The 17,988-nt window shown below is 45.2% G+C and overlaps 1 protein-coding gene and 1 long non-coding RNA gene across 3 annotated transcripts in view; one reads left to right on the forward strand and one right to left on the reverse strand.

The window, feature by feature from the left end:
- The window catches only part of FAM20C (FAM20C golgi associated secretory pathway kinase), a 59,838-nt gene extending 52,721 nt beyond the window's left edge, over positions 1-7,117 (reverse strand). Inside the window, exons 1-3 of one of the 2 annotated variants that reach the window (XM_050905932.1) lie at positions 6,479-7,012; positions 6,052-6,057; positions 4,380-4,552 (exon numbers count right to left, since the gene is read on the reverse strand). In XM_050905932.1, coding sequence (XP_050761889.1) covers positions 4,380-4,552; positions 6,052-6,057; positions 6,479-7,002 — 703 coding nt within the window. In that variant the 5' untranslated portion in view covers positions 7,003-7,012. Of the gene's footprint in view, positions 1-4,379; positions 4,553-6,051; positions 6,058-6,478 lie in introns of both variants that reach the window. The other variant, XM_050905933.1, reaches the window with a different exon arrangement.
- Positions 7,118-10,003: 2,886 nt separating this feature from the next.
- Positions 10,004-17,988, forward strand: part of LOC127022484 (uncharacterized) — a 51,397-nt gene continuing 43,412 nt past the window's right edge. The window contains exon 1 of the long non-coding RNA XR_007767350.1: positions 10,004-10,039. This is a non-coding gene — a long non-coding RNA (uncharacterized LOC127022484). The remainder of the gene's footprint in view (positions 10,040-17,988) is intronic.

Genomic DNA, 17,988 nt, shown 5'->3' on the forward strand with positions numbered 1-17,988 from the left:
TTGTACATTAAATCAATCTGTTGACTCTTGGCAGATTCATTGTTTTCTTATACAGTAAATCAATGGTGCTACATTTCATTATGTTTTTCACACGTTCTCAACAGCACTTTTTCCCTTCCTTTGGATGAGATTTTCATAATTTCCTTTAGCACCAGAATTTATGTTCAATATTTAGCATCTTGTCTTTTTCTTTTTTTTTTTCTGACTTGAAGCAGAGTCCACCTTAGTTAATTGCAGCATTTATTCACTGCGTGAGTAATCTTGCATGCTTGCTTTCTAATTACTGCCTGTAGAAACTGAAGGCATTGCAGGTTCAGAAATTAACTCAGTCAGGTAATGTTTCCAAACCTTTCCAACCAGAGAATTTAAAGAATCAAAAAATAAAACCCAACTAAACACAGGAATTACAAAAACCTATTCTGCTCACAGGCTATCCCACAGCCCAGCTCCTCTGGATAGCACTACAAGCAAGATGCCTCTACAATGCACCATGCCATATTTGTTGTTAAACTGCTGACAGTGCTGCCACAATTATGCACAGACGTCTTGTAAATATGCAAGAAAATAGCTAACTATGGTTATTTATGCATGCAATAAACAGTTATGAAAGGCAAAGGAAATGTGCAATTGCCTGTGCATGTGCTTCTTCTGAAAACTGGGTTTCAGTGCTCAGTGGAAAAACAATTCTCTCTAGGCTCCTATTTATGGCAAGAGGAAGTTTTCAGTGAATTAAATCAAATTAAGAGCTATCCTTTTATGCTGAACAAAATGAATAGGAAATATATATATTGATGCAGGGCACAGAATACATCCTCAGCTTGAAAGCTCTGGGCAACCCTGTCCTTTTCAAGGCCAGCTCTAGGTGTCACTGTGGGAGTTGAATGTGATGTTCCTTCCCATCCATTGATTTGTTCCATTTAAACTTTAACATCAAGAAAATGTCACCTTGGTGCTCCCTGCTCTTGGGAATTGCTTCTGTCACCGTTTTCATTTTAAAATAACACTGCACGTTACAGAGTCGTGTGAGCAGTTCTGATAGATGGCGGGGGATCAATCTGGTCGCCACTCTCCTCCATAAATAATGGAAGCTAAGCAGAGAAACTACAATGTGGCGAAGAAAGCTGTTCAGCTGCAGTTTGGATCTAATTACTGTAGGTATCAAAAACTCGCACAACAAATCACCTAATTCTATTAGAGCCAAAGCAAATCTGAACACTGGGAAGAAACTGGATAAAGAAATATCCCATTTCATCTAATGCATGCAACTCTGTATATTTAATTGGCCTGCTTGCACAAAGAAGCCCGAAGATTGGGCGTTATGAAGGTTTCCATTTATTTTATACTTCTAACCTGGCATCTTTGCAGCTGCCTTAAAAAAAGAAAACAAGAAGCAAAACAACAAAAATTGACCATAAGGGAAAAAACCAGACAAATTGGAAGATATGCAGGAATATGCAAAAGAATGTAACAGCCCTATAAATGTCCTTTGGTCAAATATATTACCCTTTATTAATCAGCTTACATGCTTTTGAATCCCTGCTGCTGCTCTGCAGTAAAGCTGAAAACTGGCAGGTATTATTTTAAAACACATATTTGTAAACACCCAAAGAATTTGCAACATAAAATAAGAGATGTTGCACCATGTAATTAAAAAAAAAGTATATTAACAATATGCTCTTTCTTGCTTTGCAACCTGACAAAGCTCCTGAATCCCCACAGAGGCAGGCAGTGGATGCTACCAGCAAAATTCAGATCCTGGCATCTCTATATTGGCAAAAGTCCCCTTCCATTTCCATACGCTTGATTTTAGACTGGGATTTATGTGTAGGAATCATTCCCTGTCCATTCCCACAGTGACCGATACCAATACCAAATGTACCTCATGTTTTAGTTTATGGAAATTATACTGAATCATTGATAGAAACCATGGCTCTGTGTTTTTGTTAGGGGCATAAGAGGCCCTACCGCGCTCTGAAGAGCCTTGTTCAAACATTAACAGAGAGACAATCCCGTAGGAAATTGCTAATAACAATCATAAATCTTCCTCTGTGGTCCCGTGGCCCTTTCCCCCCGTTGATCTGAAAGCTCTATCAAAATCATAATTAACGGAAACCTCATGACACATCTATATGACACATTAGGTGAAATCATGGCCCCAGGGAAGTAAATGGCAAAACTTCCACTTACGTCACCAAGGTCAGGATTTCACTCCTATTTTTTATAACCCTTTTGCTGCTAGGTTAACCGAAGCATAGAGAGGTTAAGCAACATGCCCAGAAGCACAAGTGAAGATCAAGCCCAGAAGACCAAGTGAAGAGTGAGTACTAAACTATTATTTCTCATTCCTACCTCCCTTTTTCTCCCACCAGCTTCTGTGTCCCTACATCAACCTTAACCATCCCACTGCTCTGCAGAAGTGACAGACTTCATGGTTCGAACGCTGCCGAGTTTGCTGCAAACACTGCTCTCCTCCTGCATAGACAACACGGCTGAGCTCTGAAGTGTTGAAGAGGTAAATAGAGATCGATACACTTAGCAGCCATGCAGTACAAAACACCGCTATGGCCAATGCATTTTGTGTAAACCTCAATAGATGTGCCAGGAGATGGTTTGGTTGAGCGTCACCTCTGCACAGAGCTGGGGACAGCCTGGTCACTGCCTGGGGCACTGCTGCTCTCTGTGGGGGACAGGGAAGGGCACAGCAGCACCTTTTCCTCCTCGATGGATGTGCTCAAAGAGCAACATTAACACATGTGTTATAAAGTGCTTGCTCAATCCCCATTCGCACGTGTAATATTCCAGAAATTGGTTGGTATTGAGGGCAGAAGTCAGGAAAGGTGAGGGCTATGTCAAGGAGAAAATCACCCGGGCCACGATCATACAGTGCCCTTGTTACCCTCCAGCGCAGACCAGAGGAGCATGGGCAGAGTCTGCTGCTACCTGCAGTGTCACATCTGAGCTAGAGGAGGGAAAATACATGGCTTAATTGTCAAACCTCAGCTCCTTAACGAATCACTCCGATCCAGAGTTTTGGGGACAGAAAACCCATCACAGGTTAATAAACGAGCTCGTGTTTGTCGTCTTTCATGAGCTAGGTGTCCACTGGACCCTTGAGCCCAATATGTGGGATGGCACCCGGGTACCGCAAACTGCTTTATTCAAAATCCTGCCCCAGCAGAGCTCAGAGCAAAGCTGTGCGCCGAGTACAGCCCCGGGCACCTCGATCCATGGAGGCGAAGCTCTCCTGTGGCATCCTGCATTTTACACCTACTCCATCCGGATCAGCTAAATCAGCCCACTCTTGATGACCGATGATCTCCCTTATTCCTGCTCAGCAGCCGCTGTGATTCACACGATGGAAAATGCAAACCTTGGGGCTGCTCATGCTATTCTTTGCCCAGGCCACTTCCTGCTGAAGCCAGGGGAATTTTTGCCTTGCAGGGTTAAAGACCTGCTGACCTCATCCTGCGGTGCCAACACACCATCAGCACTTTTACAGAGCTCCTGCTATTTCATCCCTCTGAAATGGACTTAGCAACTTTGTGGTCAGCGCAAGCAACTTCATTTTCTGCACGGCCGACGGAAACTGCTGGCTGTGCTGCAGCTCTCTACCTCTGGAAACCACGGGGTGTGCATTTGTTTAGTATCCCAGGGCTTTCGTTTGGGGTTGTGTTTTTTTTTCCCTGCGCAGCTACGCAGCTAAATTCAAGGAGACACACACTGTCATTAAAAACCCTGGAGAAAAGCCCCAAACTGTGTCACCTTGTTTAACCAGAGCCAAAGGTTGACATGGGCACATCCCCATTGTGGATTTACAAGCAGAATAAACAGAGCTGAACTCTGCTCAGCGGGAGCCTGGCTCGCCTGGAGCTCCCTGCACGATGCCCAGGGAAGCTGCAGCTCTGCCGAGCCGCAGAGCCTCGCGGCGCCGGATGCTCCCGCAGCCATCACTGCAGGGCTGCAGGTCAGCCGCCTCTCTCCTTCCTCGGGAAGACGAGTGCTGCCAGACGCAGCCTTTTAAATAATAATCAGCTAATAATACAAATCTAGCTCGTGCAAGATGCTATCTGCTTTTTGCCATCCTTTTTTTATTATCATATTTATTTTAAATAACCAAATAGGGCACTTTCAGCCTGGTCATGACTAAAAGATCTCTGAAATGAAGGGGGTTTGCCTTCCTGGCTGATTTTGCAATTATTCAGGTAATACAGAGCTGGCAATATCTCTTTATGTTTAACAGGGAAAATGAGCGCAGAAGTCGGGAAGCAATGTTGTAGGAACGCTGGAGGGAAGCCATGCAAAATATTAATATTCAAACAGCAATGAGATCCTGAACAATGAGCAAATAATGATAAAAAATGATATATATCCAAACATACCAACACTGGTTATCTTTTGGGAGACCAGGTCTTGTAGTAAAGCCTCAATTGCAGGATTATGTCTGGAATACAACTCGTACCGATTAATGCCAATATGGAATTTTAACCAGTTTGGGTAGGAGTCTATGGAGGTTTCTCCAGTTGGCAAAAATTCTTCATTATCTTCATTTTGCCTACCACCAAAAAAAAAAGAACAACACAACAAAAAACCAAAAATGAGGAGAAAGAAATAATGTTACAGTTTGTAACAAGCATCAAGAAACAGGGCTTCAAAATGTGACAACTTGGAAAGGCAAAGCACTACAGAGGTGGGAGAAGTGTCTGGTTTGTCCCTGCGCCAGCGGCGTGCCAGGAGCCTGCTCCCACCTGGGGCCAAGGGGGAGACGGATTTTTACCTCCACTCATCATGGCTGATTTAAAGCCCATGAAAGTCAGGAGCAAAACTCGGAGTGACATCACTGAGCATTAGCAGAGGCCCTTATATAGCAGAAACACAGAGCTGCAAGTTTTAGATTGTGCTTAGGTTGTATTACGTTGCACACATCTTTTACGAGTTTGACCCAAACGACAGCATCCTCCTGAACCTTTGTTTAACTGGAAACTGAGAGCGCAGCGGTAACTCGGCCTGTTGTACCAAATGCTCCCACTCTCTCTTCTTCTCTTTTTTAAATAGAGAGAATGAGAAGAAACTGGATGGATCACTCGCAACTGGTTGCTAAAGAATATCTCTGGATGGTGTTGCCCCTTCCCTAGCAGTAGGATACTGTTACAGAAAAGAATTGTTAAAATGACTTGTAACTCCTAAATTGCATGTTAGTTCTGTGAACTTTGGCTGCGGGCACTAAGGAAAATATGTACAACAGGCAGCTGCATTGTGGACATCGATGATAATTTCACTCTTCACCTACTGAATACACCATCACGTATCTTCGATCCAGAAGTCCTCTGTGGTTTTAGTCATCTCCAGATGTTCATACATTTGTGACTCTTTTTTTTCTTTTTTTTTTTTTTTCTTTCAGAGAAACCAGAACTTTTTCAGGATATTTCACTTCACAGTCAGTTTTGATTATTAGATGGAAGGGGCCTGGACAATTCACATGCTCGTGGGGTGGAAATCAGAAATATTTATCCTCTCTTTCTAAAGGTTTAGATCATGCTGGCTGCTCTGCGGCTTGACAGAGCTTTTGCACGGTACAACGCAGCTGTTTAAACATTACAATGTCAGTGTGTTTGGAAGAGGGTGCTGTTGTATTAGACAAGCCTTTTGATTTTTCAGTCATTGAAATTTCTCAGCATTTCTTACAAGCCAACAGGGCATACGATTCACAGAGGCAACTAACTGCTTTGAAGGCTGGAGAGCAGCAGAGGTGCTAGGACACTGGGAATTAATTGAGGATGAAAAATGTAGCACAGATCAGATCCCGAAGGCAGAAATACCTGCTAGGAGGAATACCTTTGTGACACTAGACCTTGCTTTTGAGAAAAGTTATGTATTACTGCCTGGTCTCACTGCTTAGCCCCTACACCTCTGAGTGAGAGACTAGGAAGGTACTGGATGGGGAGGCTCACTCTGCGCTCACCCTCTTTCTTGCACTGTTTTTCCGGTAGCGCTTGCCTCTGGCTACAGCTGGAGATGGGATATTGGGGCATACGGACCCTCTGGCCTCAGTACTCCGGCCTTCTCGTGCTCCTGTGTTTATTCTGTATTTCATGGCCTTTTTTTGTTTGAAGGAACACAACCGGTCAAGCCTGTGTACGATTTCTCTTTTTGCTGGTGACACCGAATCGCTCTGTTCAACGCTCTGCCTGCTCCAAACCAGCCATTACATCAATTCTCGTGAACGCCCGGGCAAAAACCTACATTCTAAAACGGAAGGCAGCGACCCAGGGAAGCGCCGTGCCACGTTTCCACACCGACCGCCCAGCACCCCGCCGGGCCTTCCCGCCACCCCGGGGCACCCCCGCCCGGGGCAAACCGCACGCTTGGTACCGAGCCCCGCCGCCCCGAGCCGAGCCGGGCCAAACCGGGCCGGCTCCCCATCGTCCGTGTGTGTGTGTGTGTGTGTGTGTGTCGTCCCCCCCCCGGCCCCGGTACTCACCACTCGGGCTGCTCGGCCGCCCGGGGGTTGAACCTGATGTCGCTGTTGACATTGAAGAGGAGGTCGCCGTCGGCGAGCGGGGGCAGGGCGGCGCGGTAGAGCGGGTGCTGGAAGAGGGCGGCCAGCGGGGCGGCGGCGGCGGCGGCGGCGGGGGGCGGCGGGCGCGGCGCCCCGGGGGCGATCAGCCGCCGCGTCCGCGCCGCCGCCGCCCCCCCGCCGCCACCGCCGCCGCCGCCGCCGCCGCCGCCCGCCGCCCGCTCCGCCGCTTCCCGCGACTGCGAGGAGAGGTTGGAGCCCGGCTCGGCGCTGAAGTCCTGCAGGATCCGCAGCGTGTGCTTGCTGGGCCAGCGCGGGGCGGCGCGGGGCGGCGCGGCGGCGGGCGGCGGGCAGGAGCAGCCGGGGCGGCCCTCGGTCCCCCGCCGCTCCAGCCGCGGCAGCAGGTCGATCATGATGTGCATGGTGCAGGCGACGAGGAACACCATGAGGATCAGCACCCGGAACTTGCGGACCAGGAGCATTTTCATGGCCGGGGCGGCTAATAAATTACCGGGGGAGGGGGAGGGAGGGGAGGCGGCGGGGTCGGTCGGGAGCGCTTTCGCGGAAAAAGCCCGGGCGGGCGTGGGTCTTCCAGCCCCCCCCCCGGGGCTTTGGCTGGCTGCTTTCGGATCGGGAAGCGAGCGATCAAGTCAATAAAGTTATCTCCATAGGCGCCGAGGAATAAACAGGCTAAAAACAATAGGTCCTCATGTCTCAGTATCATCAAGAACTTAGGAGGGGGAGGGAAAAAAAAAAAAAGAAAGGAAAAAAAATTTAAAAAAGGAGCACCGGACCGAGCCTTTAAAATCAATAGAAAAACAATGCCAGCGGCACTGCAATATATAAAGCCATCTGTTCACGATTTCTCTCTCTTTTTATTACAGGAATCACAACAAATAGGGAAAACTGGTTCTTGAAGAGAAACCGGCATCAGACACTAGCTCTGATTAAATAAAATTAAAAAAAAAAAAAAAAGACTGGGAGGAGGAGGGGGAAGAATAATATTAAGAAAACCTGTACGGAAAGGCGACAGAAGAAAAAAAATCATCCATAATATTTGGCTGTGCTGGAAACGCTGACTCCCTTCCTTTGAATTTGACCAGTGATGCAGCAGAAGCGCTCTCCCGCTCGCTCTCGCTCCCTCTCTTCTCTGAGACTGTTTAAGAACATTGGCTGGAAAATAATTTTCTTAGAGCCGTTCCAGTTTCTTCATCCATCGCGTCCAGTGCTTGGGAGAGATTAATACGTTCAACTGAGATCAAGTCTGGGTGGCTGCTGTATCCGAGCTGGGCTTTTGCTTTGGCTTGTGTTGGTTTTTTTTGGCTGCAAAACTGTCTGATGGCACAACTGCAACATAAAGGTTAAATATGGCACAGAAAAAAAAAGGGGGGGGGGGAGGAAGGATTAGAGGAAAGAAACTAATATAAATCAGTAGAGGTTCTTTTTTAGCAAAGAGGTCCCGTCTTTGATCTCTGCTGGGTCTTACAGGTCTGCCTTTTAGAGAGAAAGAGAAAGGAAGAGAGAAGGGGGGAGAGAAGGGAAGAGGGGGGAGAGATCTTTGGCAGGTGCAGAGTGAAAACCTCTTTCAGCTACACTGAATTCTGGAGACTGGTTGGACTAGTAGCTCTGCAGCTCCAGCTTTCAGTGGGTGTGTTAAATATTATGAGCGAGCCATGATTCCTGCCTTCCTCACGTCATAGTTAGGAGATTGGCTAAATAAACGCTACAGTGATAGTAACAGGAAAACCTCAACCAAAAGCGTTTTTTTTCTTGTCCCCTCCTCTCCTCCCTCCTTCCCACCCCCATTTTCATTCTACTGCAGCTCCAACTGGGGCAAGGAGAGGGCGTCTGTTCCACAAAGGTTTGCAAAATAAAAAAAAAAAAAAAAAAAGTGGTAGCAGAGAGAGGAATCTGCGCTAATAGCATTGCAAAGTATAAGCGCGGTCTGTGTGCCCAGGCTGGGAGCAGCGATTCTGCTCTGTCATTGTCTGGGCTGGAGAGCGGCCAGCCGCCCGCTCCCCCTCGCGCCCAGCCCCTCGCCGGAGCAAGGTCAACACGGAAAGCTGTGTGCTCCGCTTCCTCCGGAGGAGCAGTCTTTATTTTTAATCCGAGATCCTGTGGGCTGTGATAATCCGTGAGCGGACTGCCGGGTAATCTGCCCTCTCTCCTGTTGCCGTTAGCTGCGCAGTCAGCTCTGTGGCTGGGTGGCCTAACGGCTAATGGAGCTGGTGGTCCTGGGGCCAGGGCAGCCTCCAGAGCCCGGTGAGTGCCGTTGATGGTTGTCTAAGGTTGAGGGCAGTCTGGAGGAAGGGACAAGCCATTCCAATGGTCTTCAGGTGATCAGGCAGAGATGCTCTGGGGCTACTGATTTTGTCTTTGGGTGGGGGGTCCTCTGGATTTTACGGTCCTTAGCAGGGCTCAAACAGTCATTGAGTGGGGCTGCAGTAGGAATGAGAAAGGAAATGTGCTTCTGCCTACCCACCACCACCTTTCCACAGAATCATCTCAACACTGATAGTGCTGGCCCATTTTTCCCTGGATTAAGCAACATTAAAGTATTTCTTTCCCCCCAAAATATTCCCCCGCCCCCACCCCGGCTCCATCCAGCACTGTTCCCTCACTGGGCACTTCCGCAGAGCCTTGTGCTCTGCACTCCCCTGAAGCACATCCATGCACTGTTAACAGTGTCATCATGTTTTGCACAAGGGAGGTCACTGCTTTTCCAATGGGAAAAAAAGATTGATGAAAAAAAAGAGCCGACAGGGCCATGATCCTATGGACTGCTCTGTACCTTTACGGAGGAATGAGACTTGCTGTCCTAGGGGGACCTCTTAGTACCAGGGTTCAGAGGTACAGCTCACTGTAGATGCAGCACTTTGATTCCCATGGAAGCCATTATGTCACCCTGGATCCTTCAAATACAGGTGTACTTAATCATAGCAAAACATTTTGCTATGGAGCCAGAAGCAAGGCTTTCTATCTTATTCCACTTTTCCACCAAGATCAGCTCAGTCAAAGGGCATCTGGTCAGTTGACTATGAGAACAGTAACACTGGTTCCTTGTGTGCCATTGCCTCCCACCACTGCTCAACAGCAAGTCTGTACGATTCTGCTTGGGAAATTGAGTTCGGTTCATAAGTTAACTACCTCTCTATGCAGTGAGCTAGAGTTCAGTTTATTTTAACTTAGTTTAGCAAGTTGGCATTTTAGGTCCATCAGGAAGAACCTTGCAGTTTTGGTTTGACTGGGGAACCCACCACTGCTGGAAGGGGATATGATATGTGATGGGGGTGCAGCATGAATGGCATGTGGAAAACTGTTTGTTTTGGGGGTTTTTTTTTGCCTGCCTGTGGCTGCAGCCTTTCTCCTGCCGAGCTTCTGGTGCTGCTGTCTCTTAGGGAAGTCAGCTGAGCTGGATTATCAATCAAGCCCAAGCAGACAAAAGGAGGCAGGTGGAAGCTAGAGCCTGTGCCTCAGGGAGTGGGCTGATGGAGGAGAGCAGCCAAAGCCAGTGCTCCAGGAGGGGTGAGTGTTGGGTATACAATTCCCTGTGTATCACTTGTATTCCCTTTGCTGTGGCTTTTTTAAGGGGTTCTGGGTGAGCTGCTTGTAGCACTTCATGTAAGGATAGATAATATGACACATTATCTGCTTTAGCATGGCACAATAGGGTTTGTAGGTTACAGGTTGTAGCTACCTGGATTTTTTTTTTCTTAGTGTTTGACCTACTAAAGCTGAAAGCTATGGTATTAGATGGGGGGGTGAGCCTTAACAGGAATGATGAAGAGAAAGTTGCAAATTACTTAAATGAGTTCTTAAAGTTGTTTAAATGCATCTATTACTTTGCAGTAACAGAATGTTGCATCAAACATGTTGTAACTCCACATGCAAGAGTTATATAATGAAAGTGAGATCAGCTTTGAAATCTAATATAAGCGACTAAATGTAATTAATTACTTGTTCACAATACTGCTATTTCACCTTTTGAAAACCATGTAACTGATTCCTTGAAACTACATTTTTCTGTTCTCATCAGTATGACTTTTGGTGCATATTGGCTATCCAGTTAAGTATGGTTTAATTTAAATTGTGTCTGCCTGTGAACTGAGTCTCCCTAACACTCTTCCATGAGCTTTTTGTTCCTTGAGCTTTTCAAACATTTGAGTGTTATCTGAAGGTGGGAGACTGGTGGATGTACCCTATTCCCCTCTGTGACTGACCTTTGTGGACAAGTTTTGCCAGGACGAAAGTTCCCTAGAGATGTGAATAAAGGAGAGCTGTCTTAGCTCTCTGCATTTCTTCCCTCATCTTCCTTCTTTCTGGTGGGATTCAGAAGAACTGAGTCTCACTTTGGCAAGATTTATGCCATGCTGTACTTACTACTTTTGGGGGGGGAGCTTTTCTATAGTGTAAATAGCACCCATATGCTAGTGAAGGCAAAATGTTGAAATGGCAAGCGTCACCAGCTGGAGAATCTGCTGTGATGATCTGCAATGGAGTTATGGCTCTATTGGCCTGCAGCTAACTGCTTGGAGGTGCCTGTCAAGGGCAAGGGTCACCTCACCCCAGTTTGCTAAATAAGCAGTAACACCTGCTTTTAGCAAGTCTGAGTAAAAAAAGACCCATGGGGTCTTTCAATGCAGTTCTGAAGTACCCTCATTCTCTGGTGATTTAGGATGAAGACTGCTGGTAACCCAGATATGGGCAGCAAAGGAGGGCAACTCCTGCTGTGATCCTCCCTTGTACATCCTGTGGGTCACTTGGGCTGGTGCCATTCTTACATGGACAAGAGGATGTCTCTCAGCTCTGGTCCCAGCCTCCTCCAAGTCTTGGGAAATATCTTACAAACTGGTTAACTTGGGCTGCCTTCAGTGTGAAGTTCTCTGTTCTTCTTGACAGTCTGCAGGTGTATTTTTCCTTAAATTGCCTGATATCTTCCAGGCTTCAGTCTTTCCCAGCAGGGGTGAGCAGGTGCTGTTACCTGAATCAGATTTTTCTTTTGTCGTCTTATTCAATGCGATAAAGCAAGCTTTAAAGGAAAATAACATCAGATAATGCTTTGTTTCTCAACTTCAGTATCTACAAACACCTTTACCCATCGATGTGGTCATCTGTGAAATAAGAAGCACTGGCTAGTTGGCAAACACTAGCAGAGAGCGAGCTTGTGGCTTTGCTTTGGACTAAGGGGCAATATGTAATTCTTTGTTTCCTGAGCCTTTTTTCCTTCATCCTGGAGACTGACTGTTGATGATCAGCACCAGTAGTGTATTACAGCCCCTCTGTGCCTCTAAGCTGTGCTCATTGGTAAAGCAAGGGAATGAAGCCAAGACACATCTAGCTTTTCTCTCTCCTGTGTGGCCTCCATCTCTAGCATATCTCAACACAAGGAGGATACCAGCCTCCCTGCTTTCCCATTGATCTTTCCCGTGAATAGGTGCAAGAATACAACCCTGCTCTTGTTTTGGAGCCACTGTGCCTTGGGTGTGAGTGAAGGGGCTCCTCCCGCCTCTGTTATCATCTGTTTGGGAACACAGAGTAAGTGACACTCTCACGTTTGCATTCCTGTTGGTGGCCCCATAGGGCTGGCAGGGAGCCTGGTGTTTGGGCCAGGCTGGAGAAGGGTGGCTTGTGGTCAGGAAGCCACAGGTGGTAGATGCGTGAAGCCACTGAGATAAATCAGGAGCTGGGCTGCAGGTCAGGATAGCCTGGAAATTGGGCAGCAGGTACAAGATAAGGAGCAGGCAGGCTCAGGGACCAGGTCTAAGGGCTACCAAGGCTTTTGCAGCTTCCCAGGACAACCTCATTGCTGACTCTGGGCAAGTGTGAGCTTGGTGCAGGAGAGCTTTTGTGCTGGGATCTGGGGGTGTGTGACCCACTTCTGGTAAGGAATGGTTCCCTTTTTCTGCTGCAAGGGAAGAAATGGGGATTTGTGTCCAGCCAGCTGGATTTCAGCTCTACCTCCCTGTCTATGTACTTTGATGCCCTGGCCCCTTCACTTTCAGTGCAAGTGCAGTGTTTACGTGCAAGTTACCTCCCCCTGGTTTCAAACATTTGTCTTTAAGACTTGGCGTTGATGGGAAAACAAAAATTTTTTGTAATTGCTGACTGTTGTTCAACCTTTTCTTCAAACAAGCTTTTAACCACAGAGCTTGTGTGCATAGAGCCATAGGGTCTTTGTAATAATGCCTGATTTGGGTAGCTTCAGAAGTTACTTGTTTTATTATTTTACTTAACAAGGTCTTGGGCTCTGTAAGAATAATGTAAATATTTCTCCTTATCTAAACTCTATGCCTTCATATGGAATTCCAGTATGTGGCAAACAGCTTTTCATTTCTGTTGTGCTGTGTGTTGGACCAGCATTACCCCTATAATTGCTAACATTATGTAAACAAGGAAATAATAAGTTCTTAATGGAATATGATGACATTAATAAGTTATTGCATACAGCTCATTTCAATGAAATCAAGTCCCTTACATCAACTCTTTATTTTCTTTTTTGGCCATTGAATTAAAATGTCTTTCCTCTGTTTTCTTGGAAGTATTTGAATGTTATTGGAAATTTCACACTGAATTACTACAATCACAAGCCAAGATTGTTTTGGATCCAACAGGCTTTTTAATTTGATATTACAAATTAAGCACTTTTTTGCATGTTCTACCTTTGCTTTTATTTAATAATACAATCAAGAATTTAGGAGTGGTTATTGTTGTATCTTGGCATTTCTTCATTGTTTTGTGCATGAATTAATAGCTTACCTGCTGGTGAAATCTGTGTAGATGTTTATTTTCCCCATTTTTGTCTGCTTGCCTCACTGAGCAGTGACAATGGTTGGTGTATGTGATAATGTATTCAGGTAAATAAATGAAGCATAGTTTGGGTGAGTAAACATACCCAGATATTATTTTCCATTATAATGGTTTACAGCCTTTTGATATAAAGCCTGAATGCAGCAGGGCAAACTAAGTCAGGCCTGATTGCACATTTTCAATCAACGTAATATTTTTATTGTTACTTCTAATGGAAAAATGGATTTTCCTTTCTGAAAACCTCTACCTATGATGCTGGAAGGCCTGAGGGCATCATGTGCCTTGCCTGGCCCCTGCAGTGATGCTGCCTAGGGTGCTCTTTCTGCTCTCCCTCTCTTTCCTCCCTCTGAAGATTCATGTGCTGACCCAATTTATTGGTACTTTGCCTTATAAACACAGATCACACTGGCAGTCTAATGGGTACTGCATATTAAACTCCCACACTGTGAAAATCACCTTTATTGCTAAGGAATATGCTTGATACTGAACAGAAGGCAATTCCATAAGCTTGATTTCATAGTCAGCTTCTTGTTGGTGTATGAAGGATCAGTGATACCTGTTTGAAGTGATGTGCTAATATATTTTTTTTTAAAAAAGTAAAGCAAAGTAATGTTGTCTTGGTTGCCTTCCAGCCCAGGATTTTGTTAGCTATGTGATATTTTTTGAACAAATCTTGGCCAAATCTCCTCCCCCAAATCAAGCAGGCAGTGTGGCCAGCCATTGCTTCCCATAATGGTTTTGCTAAGGTTGACTGGAGGGGCATTGAGCTGCAAGCTTGAGCTAAATAGTGATGAAAGGAGGGACATGTGATTGGCTTCCCCTGTTACCAGCAGAGCTGGCTGGTACTGTCAAATCATCAGAGCTGGGCAAAGGGTAGCTCATCCTGGAAATGCATCACCAGCCTCAAATGATTTCAGAAAGCCAAAACTTCTAGCTTCAGCCTTTTGCTTTGAGTGTTCCCATTCTTTAATTTGGGATACAATATCCTGGATGATCCCGAAACCCAGGGATTGCTTCATAAATCTGTTGAAAGCAGAGAACTCATTATTATATTAAGGCAATGAAACAGAAGGCTTTTCCCTGCCTGTTTATTACTCCTCAGCTGTTGCTGCTGTGGACCAAGGGTTAGCTCCTCAGCTGGTATCAGCTGGCCTTCATTTCAGTGAAATGCCACCTAATTGTATCAGCTGAGGATCTGGTCCACAATGCTTAATTCTTCCATTGGCTGGAACAAAGAGCTGCCTGGCAATGCAAGAACAAAACCTGTTATTGTTGTTGCCAGAGCAATGTGACTGGCCTGCGGAGGATCACATTTGCTCTAGTCATTCAAGTGGAGTAGTAATCTTGCATATAGCTACATCACGGAGGGGCTGAAAAATTACCTTCCGAAGTGGTAGGATGTCATAAAGAAAATTAGCTGTTAGGAGGTTGTGTTCTTATCTAAAAATGATTATTTAAACTTAGTCAAAACAAATTATCTTGATGTGCATGACATAAGAGCATGCACTACTTGAGTTATCATAATTTCATCTTCTTATAACAACTGACTCCTTTAAAAAGAATTGTGATCAAATAACTTGTATTCCTTGTGGACTTTCTGAGTTCAGGTAATAGTGCATGAATCTTTTTAAAGTGTATAAAACATGGCTTGCTAAATTACACATAAAATCATTTTGCAGATTCATTGAAATTGATGGAGCTACGTGATTTATGCCTGGAGAAAATGTGTCCTGATGCTAAAACAAGATGTAGTTACACATGCACACAGGAAGCTCCTGCATGCTGCAGTGTGCAGTTGCACACAGACCTGTTTGAGCGCATACAAAGACATGAATGCATGCACACATGAGCAGTTTAATTGTATACTGAAGAAGCTCTTCTGGGAATTCTATTTTTGTTGCTGTCTAATTTTGATTTATATGGATGTTTTGACTTCTTAACTTGAGCTTTTTTCCTCTTGGCTGGCTAAATTTTCAATCAGATAATTTTAAAAAACCTGAGGAAGTAAGAGGAAACCACAAAGATGTCTTAAGCATGCCACAGCCTGAAATAGAAATTAAAATACTAATAAAAAACCCTCATGGGAGAGTCTTACAACTAGCCAGTGTAACCTAACAGGCTGTGAATTACTTTGCCCCCAGGAGACACCAGGACTCTCCCCAGCTTGGATGCTCCCTGGCTATGTGATGCTGGAAAGTTGCTTCAGTTCTGTTTCCTCATATGATAGGAAGGATACACTAGAGCATTGAGATCTATTAATAAAATCAACTACAGGAGAGAGACAATGATGATATTTTAGGTCTCACTTCTTCGGAGAATAGTTCATACTCCTGACTTTAACCCCACGAGAAACTCAAACTTAAGAATATTCTATATAGGAAGGTCTGAAACACTGAGACTTCGGGTGAGTCCTTGAGTCATGAAACCCCTTAAACTTAGTAGTGTCCTTATGTATCTAAGCAATCATGTATCCCTAAGGACAGCATGATGTGACTGGAAGTGCAAAGCACAGTGAGCCTCTCTAATGAGCAAGGGGCTTGTGAGAACCCCCTTGCACCTCCTCTTTTCCCCAGTCCCCTCTGTTTTCCTGCTCCCCTGTGTTTTTCTTGCATCCTGTCCTTAGAGCGTTTTCCTGAACACTGTTCAGACACAATCACAGATCCATTTCTGGTGACTTGATATTAAAGACACTGAAAACTTTGACCATGGAGGATTCCTGTGCAATAGTTGTCACTTAAAAAAAAAAAAAAATCCCTCTTCCCAACAGTTGATATTTTTATTGTCTAATCAAGCCTTGCCATAAAACTTTCTGCAAGCTTAAAGACAGACATGCAAAAGGCAGGTGCTTGCAAAGGGTGCTTGAGTTTCCAGCAGCCCTTTTTCTTTCCCACCTCAGACTTCTTGCTTAGTAGGTCATAGTGAAAACATAGTTTTGTAAAAAATTTAAAAATGTACCCTCTCTGTGTTCCTAGTCCCTAACAAATATGTATTTTTTTAAAAATTTAGTAGCCTGATGTGAGATTCCTTTCAAATGAATTGCCACTTGCCCTGTGGTTCAGGCCTCTCCTTGCCTGATTCTGCCAGGGGGTCCCAGTGCTGCTGTAACCCTGCCAAGGCAGTAGCTCTGATCCCAGCCTGCACAGTTCCTGCTACACACCCTTGAGATCTGAATGAAACCATTCTAGCCTGAGTTAAGGTGGGCACAGGGCTGACTTGGCCTTTCCCTTGATGAAGATGTGAGGAGTCCACTGTTGGCTTGCCAAGGGAGGCGGTGAGGGTCTCCTGTGTGTGTCTCCCTCCCTCCCCATCAGCAGGATGGGGTTTCCTGGAACTGTTTTGTTGTCAGTGATTTCCACTCTTTTGGTCCTAAATTTATATTTGCTTCCCTAAGGGTTTTTTCACACTGTCTCACTTTCTTGGGTTGTTCTATTGATGTGTTGCAATAGTAAACTCTAGTGATTAAATATGGTTATTTTGCATTTGCTGTTAAAGGTGGGAGGATGTGTGTAGCCCTCATGGTAAAGCAGCCGTGCTGTTACGAGGGAGGGATGATCTATGAGTATGGGAGTGTGTCAGGGTGCTGGGGGCAGGTTTGTTTTCTGGCTCTCCGATTTCTTGTCAGGTCTTGGGCTTCTCCAAGGGATAGGTTTAAACAGTTGAGACAGCTTAGGTGCCTGAGCTGGAAGCGTGATTGCCATAGACTTCCTCGTAAGTCAGAGCTAATTGCCTTTGGGTTTGTCGCTTAGTTGAGAGAGACCAACACAGATTTCCATATATAGGATGGAGTAATAAGACTTGATTTATCTGCTCTGTCTCTTTGGAGGAGGAATGCTTTGAGGCAGGGCCTATCCTTTATTCTGTGTTTGTACAGTGCCTACAGCAAGAGAGCAGTGTCCTCGGGTGGAATACAGGTTAGAAGAAGGATGGGGATAATATATATGCACAGCGCCTGTAATCCAGTGGTGAAAGCAGTTGCTCACTTACCTTCTCTGCTGGAAGATAAAAACTTTGGGTGGTTGCCAAGAAATGTGTCAAGGTTATAACTCTCGGGTGGGCTGCAAACATGAATGTCAGACATGCAAAGTGAAAGTGGTTTCAAGTGCAGGCTTTTTCCTTCTCTGGTTCTTTGAAGATTGAGGTAACTTAAAAAGAAAAAAGGTTTCCATGGAAATTTTTGAAACCAAAGGAATGAATATTAGTGTATGCTTTGTTCTGTGTTCTTCACAGCTGGTAGAAGTCACAGTGTAAATGGACCTAACTGCTGAGTGACCTTTGACAAAACCAGATAGGAAGTCTCTGTTGTTGTTAGTGATGGTGACTTCTTTTTTTTTTTTTAAGGTAAGAAGTTGTCTTTAGTGGAGTGATTCACTAGTTTTAACTGAAACTGAGACAGGGACATGGTGACAAGATAGAGATTGCAATGAGTAACAAGGCTCAGTCAATTATTGACTAGCCCATCTCAGCACCTTTGTTTTCTTTGCTGACAAAATATCATGACCTTTGTATACAGAGCTGAGCCTGCAGGAACCCAGCATTGACCATTCTGGGTGTCACTGAGAAATGAACATTTTCTTGTTATAAAGTGAATAGAATTCTCTCCTTGCAAAGCTTTTTCTATTATCTTTTAGATTAGCGTTCTGTACATGGCTGTCTGCTCTGATTTCTGT

The sequence above is a fragment of the Gymnogyps californianus genome, chromosome 15 (genome assembly GCF_018139145.2).
Source record: "Gymnogyps californianus isolate 813 chromosome 15, ASM1813914v2, whole genome shotgun sequence".
NCBI lineage: Eukaryota > Metazoa > Chordata > Aves > Accipitriformes > Cathartidae > Gymnogyps > Gymnogyps californianus.